This window comes from Cucurbita pepo, chromosome LG10, assembly GCF_002806865.2.
Source record: "Cucurbita pepo subsp. pepo cultivar mu-cu-16 chromosome LG10, ASM280686v2, whole genome shotgun sequence".
NCBI classification, from domain to species: Eukaryota; Viridiplantae; Streptophyta; class Magnoliopsida; order Cucurbitales; family Cucurbitaceae; genus Cucurbita; species Cucurbita pepo.
Window position 1 is genome coordinate 4,830,428 of NC_036647.1, and position 13,097 is coordinate 4,843,524.

General features: G+C 36.6%; 3 protein-coding genes across 3 annotated transcripts; 1 reads left to right on the forward strand and 2 right to left on the reverse strand.

Moving 5' to 3' along the window:
* Positions 1–50: 50 nt before the first annotated feature.
* On the forward strand, positions 51–2,231 carry LOC111804447 (GDSL esterase/lipase At5g41890). Its single transcript, XM_023689253.1, has 5 exons — positions 51–288; positions 373–503; positions 888–1,130; positions 1,266–1,524; positions 1,841–2,231. Exons 1-5 carry the CDS (start codon positions 51–53, stop codon positions 2,092–2,094), a joined length of 1,125 nt encoding a protein of 374 aa, XP_023545021.1. The 3' UTR covers positions 2,095–2,231.
* An 86-nt stretch (positions 2,232–2,317) lies between these two features.
* Positions 2,318–6,989, reverse strand: LOC111804446 (embryogenesis-associated protein EMB8-like). Its single transcript, XM_023689252.1, has 8 exons — positions 6,459–6,989; positions 6,058–6,186; positions 5,843–5,974; positions 4,669–4,811; positions 4,457–4,554; positions 4,259–4,353; positions 3,519–3,572; positions 2,318–2,707 (listed from the first exon to the last, which is right to left on the reverse strand). The coding sequence occupies exons 1-8, from the start codon at positions 6,972–6,974 to the stop codon at positions 2,516–2,518; spliced, it is 1,359 nt and encodes a 452-aa protein (XP_023545020.1). The 5' UTR covers positions 6,975–6,989; the 3' UTR covers positions 2,318–2,515.
* A 4,238-nt stretch (positions 6,990–11,227) lies between these two features.
* On the reverse strand, positions 11,228–12,949 carry LOC111803998 (protein GPR107-like). Its single transcript, XM_023688635.1, has one exon. It carries the CDS (start codon positions 12,818–12,820, stop codon positions 11,504–11,506), a length of 1,317 nt encoding a protein of 438 aa, XP_023544403.1. The 5' UTR covers positions 12,821–12,949; the 3' UTR covers positions 11,228–11,503.
* Between the last annotated feature and the right edge of the window lie 148 nt (positions 12,950–13,097).

Sequence of the window (13,097 nt, forward strand, 5' to 3'; positions counted from 1 at the left end):
AGCTCGAGCTCAAGCCCACAAGTGTCGGAGAGTGTTCGAGTTTGAGAAAAATGACGTTTTCTAAATATTCATATATTATGATGTTCGTCGTTTTCTCGATCAACTTCTTTCCCGGTCTTTGTTTCACGACATTCGTGTTCGGAGACTCGCTCGTTGACGCCGGGAACAACGATTATATTTTCACCCTTTCCAAAGCTGATTCACCGCCCTATGGTATCGATTTCAAGCCCTCCGGTGGCCAACCCACGGGAAGGTTCACTAACGGTCGAACTATTTCAGATATTATCGGTAATGCATCCAACTCGAACATTGTTCATGTTGAAGCGTTACCAAATTTTAATTATCGTTGAGCTATACTTGTGTTTGAATCAGGAGAATATCTCGGAGCGGAATCATTTCCGCCACCGTTTCTAGCTCCAAATACAGAATCCGACACAATATATACAGGAATAAACTATGCTTCTGGAGCTGCTGGCATCTTGGATGAAACTGGGTTCTTATTTGTAAGTAATGAATTAATTTTCTTATTTAATTAAATATGGAAACTATTTTTTAAAATTCAAATATTAATTTTTTAATCTTAGTATATACTTGTAAAATTATATTATTATTATTATAATTTTAGTTCTTTTAAGTCGTTTTAATTTGAATTACATTTTTTAAATCTTCGAGACTATACTATTAAAGAATTGTTCGGACCAGGTCAAAATATTTGAAGTGAGTTGGTCGGGTCATAGCCAACTCAACCCATACAACTTTCATTTATTTCAACTCGACCCAATTCAGCTCGTACGAGCTGGGTTGGGTTGTTCGGGATTTTTGAGTCATTGAATCTTTTGAATACCCGACGTGAATTTAGGCTAATATTAGCGTATTTGTATGAACAGTTGGGGAGGATTCCACTAAGGGAGCAAGTGAAGCATTTTAAGGAGAGCAGAGATTACATAGTGAAAGTAAAGGGAGAGAATGAAACAATGAAGCTTTTGAAGGAAGCAATTTTCTCTTTAACATTTGGATCTAATGATATCATCAACTATTTCCAATCCTCCATTCCATTTTTCGGATCAAATAAGGTCGCCCCGAGCGATTACTTGGATCATATGATCTCTAATTTAACGATACACCTTAAGGTACGATAAAATAAGAACAGTTCAAGATTCTTTATTGATCGAGTTGGTAGCAAATCACCCAAATGGGTCGTCTTTTAATACGAGTTTCGGCTTGTGTATCTCGATATTTGATTCGGAAATTTACGATCGATGAAGGAACTGCACGAGCTGGGAGCGCGGAAGTTCGTGGTGGTTGGAGTTGGACCCCTTGGATGCATTCCATTTGTAAGGGCAGTGCAGCTTGTAAGAGGTGAGAAATGCTCTGAAGAAGTGAATGAAGTGATTGAAGCTTACAATGTTAGGCTAAGTGGATTGGTGGGTGAATTGAATCAAGAGTTTGGTCCCAAAACCATGTTTGTCTATGCCAATTCCTACGCTGTCTTCATGAAGATTATTGTCAATTATCAACAATATGGTTAGCTTTCGATCTCCGTCTTTTACTCGGGTTTTTATTTCGAGTTGAAAATTGCAGGTTTATATCTAGTTAAATAGGGCGAGTTATTGTTTTAGTGATTTTGAGTTCGGTTTCATCCGAGTCTCTATATAGGGGAGGAGAACAAAACATTTTTTTTATAAGGGTGTGGAAACCTCTCCCTAACAGGAAGCTCGAAAGGGAAAGGCCAAAGATGAAAAATTCTCGTAAAATGTTCGGATTGACCTTTAAGTACGAGTTTTAAGATTGAAGTGAACGATAAAGTGTTCGTGAAATATTTGTTTTGAAAACGTGATAGGGTTTGTGAATGCAAAGCAGCCATGCTGTGGTGCATACTTTCCTCCCTTCATATGCTACAACAAGGGCCAAAGCCAAGACCAAAACAGATCATCAAGTTCTTTTTTGTGTGATGATCGATCAAAATATGTGTTTTGGGATGCTTATCATCCAACAGAAGCTGCTAATATCATCATTGCTAAAGAGCTTCTTGATGGAGATGAAACGATTAGTGCTCCTATCAACATTCGTCAGCTCCACGCCTATCGCTTCTAATGACGGTTTGAATTGTGTTCGTGTTGGCCTGGTAACATATTCTAATGTGTAGGTCTTTCTCGTATATTACTAATTTTCATAGTTTGGGCGTGTTTCTACTACTATTGAAGTATTATCGTTATCTATTAAATTATGTTCGGGTTGACAATACTTGAAAATGAAATGGTTCGAGTATAATCAATTGAGTTAGATGCTCAAATTTTTTGTTCAGATACTCCGAAAGTACTTCAATTTCTAACTCTTTGATTCATAACCACATTGCTTGGTATATAAACTATTATTAAACCTGCATTAAACACTTCTAAATGATCAATACATGACATTATGTTTAATCATCAATCATCTAACAATCAACTAAGGTGGATAGCTTATCTCTATTTTCGATTGTTCTATTTGTGCACATAGATGTCGTCATCAATGTCTATACCAACGTCTCTGCAGCTGTTAAATCTGTAGAAGATGCAGAAGCTTTTGATTCTTGGCTTTCCAAATACACGAGGAAATCGATTACGAAGGGATCGGTCCATGGATTTCCCAGGGGAGCACTGGGGCCTGCAACCCACCCTAGATGCCCACCTTTGGGTGTCACGATTAACAAACAGTTCGGATTTGCCTGCAACAATGATAACATTTGAAAAATATGTATATTAGTAATGAGAATGGATGGCTCGTAACATTATAAAGATATTGTAACGGCCCAGATCCACCGCTAGCTAGCAGATATTGTCCTCTTTGGGCTTTCCCTTTCGGGCTTCCCCTCAAGGCTTTAAAACGCGTCTGCTAGGGGAAGGTTTCCACACCCTTATAAATGGTGTTTGTTCTCCTCCCCAACCAATGTGGGACATCACAATCCACCCCCCTTCGGGGCCCAGACACCGGACGATGTGCCAGCCTTCTCGCTGTTCCACGAAGGGGGATAGACACGAGGCGGTGTGCCAGTAAGGACGCTGGGCCCCAATGGGGGTGGATTTAGGGGCGGTCCCACATTGATTGGAGGAAGGAAAGAGTGTCAGCGAGGACGCTGGGCCCCGAAGGGGGGTGGATCGTGATGTCCCACATTTGTTGGAGAGGAGAACAAACCACCATTTATAAGGGTCTGGAAACCTTCCCCTAGAAAACGTGTTTTAAAGCCTCGAGGGGAAGCTCGAAAGGGAAAGCCTAAAGAGAACAATATCTGCTAGCGGTGGATTTGGGCCGTTACAGATATGAACATAGAACCTACAGCTTTGATAATATATTACGATTTGGTTTCGATCTTGAAATATTCAAATGTAGATAACAAAACAGAGAAATCAATACGTCAAGATTTGGTTGGTTTGGGAGTAGTGTTTATAAGCTTTCAACAAGGAAGTGAATCAAATGGGTCCAAATTTTTTTATGTTGTTTAACAGATAACTCAAGAACTCAAAGATAGCTGTGTGAACCTTTATTTCTTCACGGGGTACTCCTCTGTCTGGAGCAATTGGATCATTTGCTGCCTGCAAAGCAAGTTACATACCAACTTTTAACTAGAAATCTTGCTCCTTAACACTAAAAAACCAAAATATTGTATAGAATGCCCAAAAATATCTGTGAGAGAACAATGTTCTTAGCTACAGTTGCCCAATACATTCTTTAAGTTAAACTGAGTGCTCAAAGAATCTATACTGTCCCCTAAACCAATTATCGCGCGAGTGTTTATGTTTTCGAAGGACTCATCCTCTTCCTAATTAACAATAACTGTCTAAGTCTAGCGCTAGTAGATATTGTCCGCTTTTACCTGTTACATATTGTAGTCAGCCTCATGGTTTTAAACACCTTGAGGGGAAGCCTGAAAGGGAAAGCAGAGGATAATATTTGCTAGGGGTGGACTTGAGCCGTTACAAATGGTATCATAGTCATATATCAGGTGGTGTGCTAGCGAGGATGCTGGGTCCCCACGAGAAGTGGATTGTGAGAACCCACGTTGGATGGAGAGGGGGGAATGCTAAACCTCTCCCTAACAAACGCGTTTTAAAAATCTTGAGAGGAAGTCCGAAAGGGAAAGTCCAAAGAGGACAATATCTACGAGCGGTAGCATGTATTATACTGTTTCCTTATACATTACGACTTAAAAGAGAGTTTAACAGCAATCTTGAGTTCTAAGAGAACAGTGAGACAAGCCAGCATTTAAAAAAAAGTGTACCTGGATGCAAAGCAAAGGAATTTTGACATCCTTTATGAATTTTGAACTGCTAGACTTTGAGTAGTATTCATCAACAGAGTTGAAACCAAATGAAACTGAAAGATGTTCAAAGACAAAACAAAATCTCTAAGCAGAAGAAATGGCTTATATCGACAATGTTTTTCGAACGAAACAATCGAAAATTAAGAGAAAGAATACCGCGAGTTAAGGCATCATCATATTCTCTAACAGTTCTAGCATTGGCTGCCAAAGGAATATTGAATTCACCAGGCATATCATTGAAGAGATCAGCATGCCTGCAATCTCAGGGGAATCTGGTGAGCGGATGCAATCTAAGGCTCCATGGATTTTTCAGTATCAGATTATGACATGATTAACAAAACGAAAACAGCCAGACAAAAGAGGATTACTTGCTGAAGATTCGACGTAAAGCTCGAGCGAGCGCTTTGTCATAAACATTGTTGAAGCCCTTCCGGAAGTCCTCATCTGCAACTACTAAATCAAATGGATTACACAACGACACCGCACCAGACAATGGACAGGACGAAGAATCCTGCAATGAAGAAGTAGAGGTGATATGTAAGAGATAAAGATGGACATAGGAATAAACATTGTACAGAGAGATTTTGTTCTTATCCCTGGTAGAGTTAAGAGGATCCCCAGATCACCAAACTCTCAAGCATTCAACTTCGAGTTATTGCCAAATATGTTATTCAACAGTGTAATCTTCAAAAGAATAGGTGTATTGTTACAAATCTTGAAATTCCGTAACAGATATCATAGTTGAAACGTCTTACGTTTTAAAATGGAAAACAAAGGGGTGAAGTTAGGCACGGCCCCAACTTCTTCCCTTGTTACAACAGAACCTCCAAAGTGGTATAATATTGTCCACTTTAAACCTAAGTTAACAAAGCTTTTTTCTTTGTTTATTGGATTGTTCCATCACGACAAACACAGTGCCAAAGCATTTTGTCTCACAATTTCAGTACCCAATTCCCTTCCTTTCATGAGATTTTAGGTTGAAACGTCTTATGTTTTGAAATGGAAAACTAAGGGGTGAACTTAAGCACGGCCCCGACTTCTTCCATTGTTACAACAGATCATCTAGAGTGATGTAATATTGTCCCTTCGAACATAAGCCAACGAAGTTATTTATTTGTTTATTTTTTCGTTGAATAGTCCCATCACGACAAACACAATGCCGAAGCGTTTTTTCTCACAATTTCAGTACCTAATTCCCTTCACTCCATGAGATTTTAGGTTGAAACGTCTACCATAGTCGAAACATCTTATGTTTTGAAATGGAAAACTAAGGGGTGAAGTTAAGCACGGCCCCGACTTCTTCCATTGTTACACCAGATCATCTAGAGTGATGTAATATTGTCCTTTTAAACATAAGCCAACAAAGTTATTTATTTGTTTATTTTTTTCGTTGAATAGTCCCATCACAACAAACACGACGCCAAAGCGTTTTTTCTCACAATTTCAGAACCGAATTCCCTTCATTCCATGAGATTTTAGGAGGCAACCAATAAGTAGAGTAAGGAGAATGATGGATATCAATATGCATTGTTTTAGATTTACCTGTCCCAGATAATTAACAAGAATGTTACCACCAAGAGACCAGCCAACAGCATACACATTAGCCTTGGGATATCTTTTAGTAACATGCTCAACTACTTCACGCATATCTCCTAAAAATGAAGCCGAATAGAACTGCATACATCAGTGTTGTTAAAATGAATCTACAAGCCAATTTGATACTCCAATAAAACATGAATGAACAAAAAATTGAATACCTGGGGAGTTGTAACAGGGCTATTCCCACATCCACGGCTGTTGAAAACTACAGCCCTCCACCCACGATCTCTGGCTCTAACCAACATGTGCCTTACATAAGAATCCTGACTCCCTCCTGTTAAACCAGGCTGCAGAAGTTCAAGAAACCAATATGAAATCAATTGATATGAATCAAGGACCTGTTAGGATCCAAATTTCAAAACAAATACAGTAAAACTATATAGCAATTTCAAAGAATTCAACCCCATTCAAGGATCAGACTACAAATTCAAGCTCAATTGTGAATTGGGATTTACAGATTTCCAATTTACTAGGGTTCATATCATTTGGTATCGGAACATCTTTGGCATCAAATTTAATTCATAATTCTTCAGGAAACCAAGAATCAGTAAGCACAAACCAGAAGAATAAGAACAGGTGCATCAATAGGCAGACGGAGATCGTCACCGACAACCCAATCGAGAGCAACGGTGCCGTTATCCGCCGCACGGAGACACTCCCGGCGGAACCTAACATCGGGGCAACTCCTATAGAAGGAAGCAAAAATAGTCTCCAAATGGCGATTCCACCCAATTACAGGAAAAGGCTTATAAGGGAGATTCAAGTCCTTTAAAGCCGGGAGGAACCGATCACAGCCTCCACCAATGACCTCCAGCGACGGGTGGGGTTGAATCGGCTTCTCCGACGGAAACTCCGACATAGCGACGACGGCAGCGGTGGTGAGACGAAGGGAGCGGCGTCGTTGATTGGTTATGAGTGATGGGGTGAAGGAAGAGAGACGTGAAGTGGTGAGTAGAGAGGAAGAAGGCGTGGAGCCCAAGAAGGCCCTCGCCATTGGAGGGAAATGAAAAGGAATCCGAGTTTGGATATGGCGATGAGGAACGGCTGTGATTATAATGGGTCCTGCACATGCCATGATTCTGATTTTGACAGAGACTGGCCAACGGTCCCGCCGGTACTGTGGGAGACTTCCGGTCAGAGGTGATTTTTTTTTTTTTCCTTTTTCTATTAAATTTTTGGCGCTAAATCATATATTAAGTTTTCAAAATTTTTATACTTGGAAGGTTAAATAAATAAATACTAATTTAACCTTAAATTTTTTAATAATAAATACATATTTATCTAACATTTATTAATTATATTATTTATAAAAATAAAAAAAAAATTAATTACCAAATATATATATATATATTTTTTTTTTTTGTAATGATCATGCATGCTATTGTTTTGGTTGAGATTTTATATTAATATATATATATATATATATTTTTTTTAAATAATTATTTAATATTATCAGACTCTACATGGTAGGCCGTACTTATCATAAATAATTATGTATGATCCATAAAATAAATATTAAATAATATATCATTTTTAATAATATTTTTGTGTTCTTAGAGTGTTATGGGCAGTGGACGTCATATAACATTTTTAATAAATAAAATAATTATGAATTACACTTTATTATTATTGATGATTTGTTGATAATTAAAATGCTCATGTAATTTCATCCAATAAAAAAATATTTTAAATTTAAAAAATAAATTCCTATGTTTTTTTAAGGAAATAAATAATTAATATGTTGATTAAATGCACCCATTGAGTCTTATAGTTAGTCTTATAATTAAACACTTAACTAATTTTCTTNTTTTTTTTTTTTTTTTTTTTTTGTTGTTGTCTCCAAATGGCTTGTAATATTTGGTAGTTTTTCGATTAACCGATTATTAGGATAAATTAATAAAAATATTTTTAAATTTATGTTTTGCCTTAAAAAAAACATTTATAAAATTTTAATAGTTTAAATAATATCCGGGTTCGTATATATATATATATATATATATTAAAGTTTTATCACTCATTTTTAATTAAAAAAATTATATCGAAAGTACGTCAATTTTAAAATTAGTATTAACGCTTCTAACTTTTATAAAAATAAATTTTTTTACTATCAACCCATGAATAAAAATTATCTATTTACGCTTTATAAATTATTTCACTCTCCAATTCAATGATACTAATAGTATTAAAAAAAATTAATATTATTTAAAATTTTATTAATGTTACTCTCGTGAGAATATTTTTTAATTTTTTTAAAAAAAAATTTAAAAATATTAATGAACACATTGGAAGTTGAAGAATATGTATTAAATATTTTAAAGTGTTTAAATATATTTTTGAAACTCTGTTAAATACCATAGGGCAGAAATATTTTTAATTTTTTTAGTTTATAGTATGAATAAAATTTTTAAAATTTATTTTTATTTTTAGATAAAATACAAAGTTATATTAATTTAATTATTTTATTATTTGTCCATCCTAAACTGATATAAAATTTAATTTTACCACACAATTTCTAAATTGNTTTTTTTTTTTTTTTTTTTTTTTTTTTTTTTTTTTTTTTTTTTTTTTTTTTTTTTTGTGTTTTTGGTCAAATCCAACAGTCCAATAAACTTAGCCCACGTTTATTAAATGTACTAATAAACCATGATAAATATTTATTTATTAAGTTATTTTTATAATTTTCATACATTTTCATCCCATCTACATTTTATCTATATTTTAAATTTTAGGTTTGGTTTATATAAATAATAAAAAAAAGATTAAAAACTCGATCTCATAGATTACGAGAGAGGAAGAGATATATATTTAGTATATCCCCTCCTAAACATAATAAATTGAATTCAGTAAATACAGAGTGGAGATGACGTTTCTCATCTAAGGTCACCTAGTGATTGAGGGTATGTACACAATTGAAGTATAGGTCGTCCCTAATCTAGGCTCCCAAGCATAGCATAATAAATAATTCAAAAATAGACCAATTCTAAAATTTGGATTTAAAATTTTACAATTAAAATAAAAAACAAAAAAAAACAAAAACGGGTTCAATGTTTGGAAATAAGTTTTTATTAACTGTGAGAATATGTGTGAAAGTACGAAATTGCCATTGCTTATTTAAATGCGAGGGATGGATCAAAAAGTCTTTTTCTTTTTTTCCTCAAATATGGAGCGAAGTTTTTGCCAGCTATTTTTCAATTAAAATAGGAATTGTTAGATTTATTTTCATTTTTTGAAGTGAAATTTATGGGAATTGTCGATAATTTTCTTTAAAAAATAAAATAAATAAAGGCATACCATTTTATTATTATTATTTTTTTGAAGTCTATAGATTAAAATTTAAAAATTTGTCCAATTTTCATTGCTGGTTACTAGTTCTCTTCTCGCCCTTCTTTACACATTATTCAATCGGGATATTTGCTCATATTGTTTCTAATTCTCGTTTTCTCGCTATCGTGTTTCACTTTGAAGAAATATCTCCATCGTTTCTCTTTATACATAAAGTTTTAACAGTAAAATAATCCTAAGCACTTAGCCTTGACTAACTTTTATAGAAACTTAACCATAACTAAATTGAAATCGAAGACAAAAAAACAAAACAGGAAAGATATAACACATTAAATCTAAAACATACAATAACGAAAAATGAATTGCTGATGATAGCTAGAGGAGTGTTTTCTACTTGCTTGCTTTTAAGATGAAATGACAAGTTAAAAGGAAAGACGAAAACAACTTGGAAACTCAAGAATCTCCACGATCATGGAAAACAAAATTTCTGAAAATTTTATACGTTTTTATAAAAAGGGTATTATGGTAATTTCATCTTATAAAAAAGATTATTATTATTATTATTATTGGAGTAGTTGACTTGGTAGATTTGTTATAAGAAAGGTTAATTGGAGCAGAAGTTATTTCAATGGTTTGGTTTTTTAGGCTATAAAGTAAAGCACTGTTCTACAGCTATGTCTTAACTCACAAGGGATCCTGCATGTGCTTTTTACTCTTATGAGTAAAAACGCAGAAATTGAAGAAGTGGACTTCGGGGATCCAAGAAATATTGACCTTTGAATGGACATTGTCTTTAATTTTTATTGAAAATCTCATGCCACTGAACCATTTTTACGTCGTCTTCGTCGCTTCGTTCGTTGAAGTTACCAACAAACTTGTCTCTAGATTGACCTGTCTCTAGATTGACCTAAAAAAGAAAAAACGAGGAACGCAATAGGAAAATTATACACAAACGAAAAATCATCTATGCCATAACACTCCGACACAACCAAATACAGTTATCGTTGATCTCCGTTTTCCTAGGCATGTTTCCCGACATCTTTTATCGATGGACATCTATGAAACTTTCAACCAAATGGCCTTTAAGATTGTTAAAAGATCCTAAGAGATCGAAACTTGGAACGGGAATTAGTATAAGAGTTGAAAAATCCTGATGATTTATCAAGGAGTTGAACAATCCTGTTAAAAGATCCAAATGGCCCAACAAATTCATAAGATTTAAGACAATTTATCAAGGATCACTGCAACAAGCATGAATTCATCCCATAGAGTTCTTGCCTGCTCATATATGACCTCTCTATATGGTGAACTACATAATCCAAAACGGGCCTCAAAGATATGAAAAAAAGTAAGGTTTTCAACAGCAAGTAGGTTTCAGAAATGATTCTAGCTACCAACCCCATAGACGCACCGACAATCTTCTGATGAAACAAGAACAATTCCCAGCTCAAAGCTTAATAATCAAGCAAACTCACAAAAATGGGACGTACCCAATTTTAATTGACAACTAAACAATAACAGTCAATGACATCTCCAAGAATCTGCACTAGAAAGAGACTATGGGCTCGTTTGAGAGTTACTTTGAAATGGTTAAAACTTATTTTGTCATGTTCACTTTGTCCCGAAACCTGCGAAAATCTTGTTTAAGGGTGAAAATCAAACTTTAAATTGATTCGAAGGGGTTAAAGTCATGTTTGAGAGTGATTTTGAACGTGACACAAATGATTTTAACGCTCTAAAATGACTCCAAATCATGCCCTTGCAAGACCCTCAAACCAAAAAAGAAGCTAAGGTAGAAATAACAAGCACACATATAGAACTGTAAGACAAAAGCAAAGCTAAAGAAACAAGTTAAGGATTATAAAGATGCCACTGCCTACAGCAAGCAATAAAAAAGCCATTTGGCTCTGTAACTTCCCCTGCAACTACAAACTAGAAGGATCATTTTGCAGTGAATTCTCAACCGTGACAGAATTTTAAACAAATTGCCTGCTGACCCATGATATCCAACAATCAGAAGAACAGGAAAGGCAAGATCATAACAGATGAACAGAACAAAGAGGCTTTAGAAATTTCATGTTTGAGCGAGCTCTGTATGCAGTAGTCAGTAATAACATGACATGAAAAATGAACGTTGATAACAACAAAAAACAGAGAACAAATTCAAGTTTCTACACGAGTTGAAAGAAGGGCAAAACAAAAAAAACATCAGCAAAATGAGCGGCAGACCCAACTTCAACAGTTTCTATTTGTAAATCAGCTATATCACTTGCATTTGTATGGCAAAAGTAAAGTGGCAATAAGAACTAGAAAATACCCATTTCAAAGCTCAAATTCTTCGTCCCTCAGAGCCAATTCCGCAGCCTCTTCTTCTTCCTCGTCGAGAATGAAGTATTCATTTCTCTCCACAGGCCTGAACATGTAGAACATCACCATATAAAAGACAAGGCTTGCAATCTCCTCAGCTGCATAGCTCACCCACTGATACTTGTATGCTGCAATGGTCTTGAGCGCGAAAACAACGATCCGAGTGAAATACAAATATCCAATCACAACAATGTAGAACTGCCTGAAAAGAGTGAGTTTTGCCAAATTCCTCGCAGCCTTTCCATCGGTCTTTGATGTCTCTCTCAGAGATCGAATGGACCAAACAATGGGGAAAATTATGGCACAGCAACATATGATATCCACCAACAAGAAGACCTGATTCCAAGTGACCCAGTCCTTAATGAATGGCCCAGTCTCGCCGATCACAACCGAGGCCACGTTAGCCAAGACTTGGAGTGGGATCACAATCATCAACACTTTCTTCTCCTTTTCTTGCAAGAACGGCTTCAAAAATGACCACCCAGTTCCGATCAAAACAATCACTGTGAAAAGCAAAACAACTCGAATGAACTGAAAGATGTAAAACAACACATCCCAACCGTGAGGCGTCCCGGTGGTCTTGACATAATGCTTATCCTCAGCAGCGCAAATGAGATTTAACGCTTTCATCAACAGCAATCCACCCATCAACAAATGGATCCTGTGAACGCTGCGCTTATTTGTGAGGCACGAGTAGACCCAAAGCCCTAAGAAGGCAAGATACGCAAGAGAAAACACAAAATAGAGCGAAGGGAGCTGAGTAAGGCCAGCGGAGAGAAAGTCCTTCGAACCATCGCGGTCCAAATTGTAAACCTCCGTCCGCACCTGCATAGAAACCGAGGATTCAGGAGCGCAATTGGCAAAGAAAAGGCTATATTCATTGGGGGAAGTAACGGGGTAGGAACGGCTGAACGAGCTCTGGGGCGGCGGCGAGAGATCCCGGAAGGTAAAGAGGCGATTGATGTAGCGAGAATCAAGAACGCAAAATTGAGGATTTTGCTGGATCTCTAGGAGGACTTGAAGAAGCGATTCTTCAGATAACAGGAAGAATCCGAGGCGAGAAGGATCGATTTCACCAAGCGACGTAGCAACAAAGACCGATTTGACGGAAATGGAGACCTGGCCAGCGTGAGTGAACCCGAATTTCTCGAAGAGAATCATGGGGCGGTTGTCGGAGGAGATCTTGAGGGATTTGATCTCGGCGGTGGAGGAGGCGACGAGAAGGCCTAGGAGAAGGAGGAAGAAGGGGAGGCGGAAGGGTGAATTCGTCATTTCGATGCCGCCGGAGATCGTCCCGAGCGAAGAGTTCAGCAGCGAGCTTTGAGAAGAATGAATACAGGACGGTTAGAAACTTAGAAGAGGAAAGGGGTCGGGCGTAGAATGTGACGCTGCCATGATTTGAACGGTCAAGTATCTGTTTTGACGGAATTGCCCTCGCCTCAGATCTTGCCGGCAGTGGAGTGAAATGGACGAAACGACGACGTTTAAGAAAGGGCTAGCTGAACCAAGATTTGTCGTTTTGGACTTGAATTTTATTCACTCACATTTA

Bases quoted from the DNA above. Each gene is read 5' to 3' on its own strand.
- LOC111803998 (XM_023688635.1), bottom strand. From the start codon at position 12,820: ATGACGAATTCACCCTTCCGCCTCCCCTTCTTCCTCCTTCTCCTAGGC.
- LOC111804446 (XM_023689252.1), bottom strand. From the start codon at position 6,974: ATGGCATGTGCAGGACCCATTATAATCACAGCCGTTCCTCATCGCCAT. The intron at 6,187-6,458 runs GTTTGTGCTTAC...GAACTTCTGCAG, and splicing joins CACCTGTTCTTATTCTTCTG to CCTGGTTTAACAGGAGGGAG. The intron at 5,975-6,057 runs GTATTCAATTTT...TGATGTATGCAG, and splicing joins GCCCTGTTACAACTCCCCAG to TTCTATTCGGCTTCATTTTT.
- LOC111804447 (XM_023689253.1), top strand. From the start codon at position 51: ATGACGTTTTCTAAATATTCATATATTATGATGTTCGTCGTTTTCTCG. The intron at 289-372 runs GTAATGCATCCA...TGTTTGAATCAG, and splicing joins AACTATTTCAGATATTATCG to GAGAATATCTCGGAGCGGAA. The intron at 1,131-1,265 runs GTACGATAAAAT...CGATCGATGAAG, and splicing joins ATTTAACGATACACCTTAAG to GAACTGCACGAGCTGGGAGC.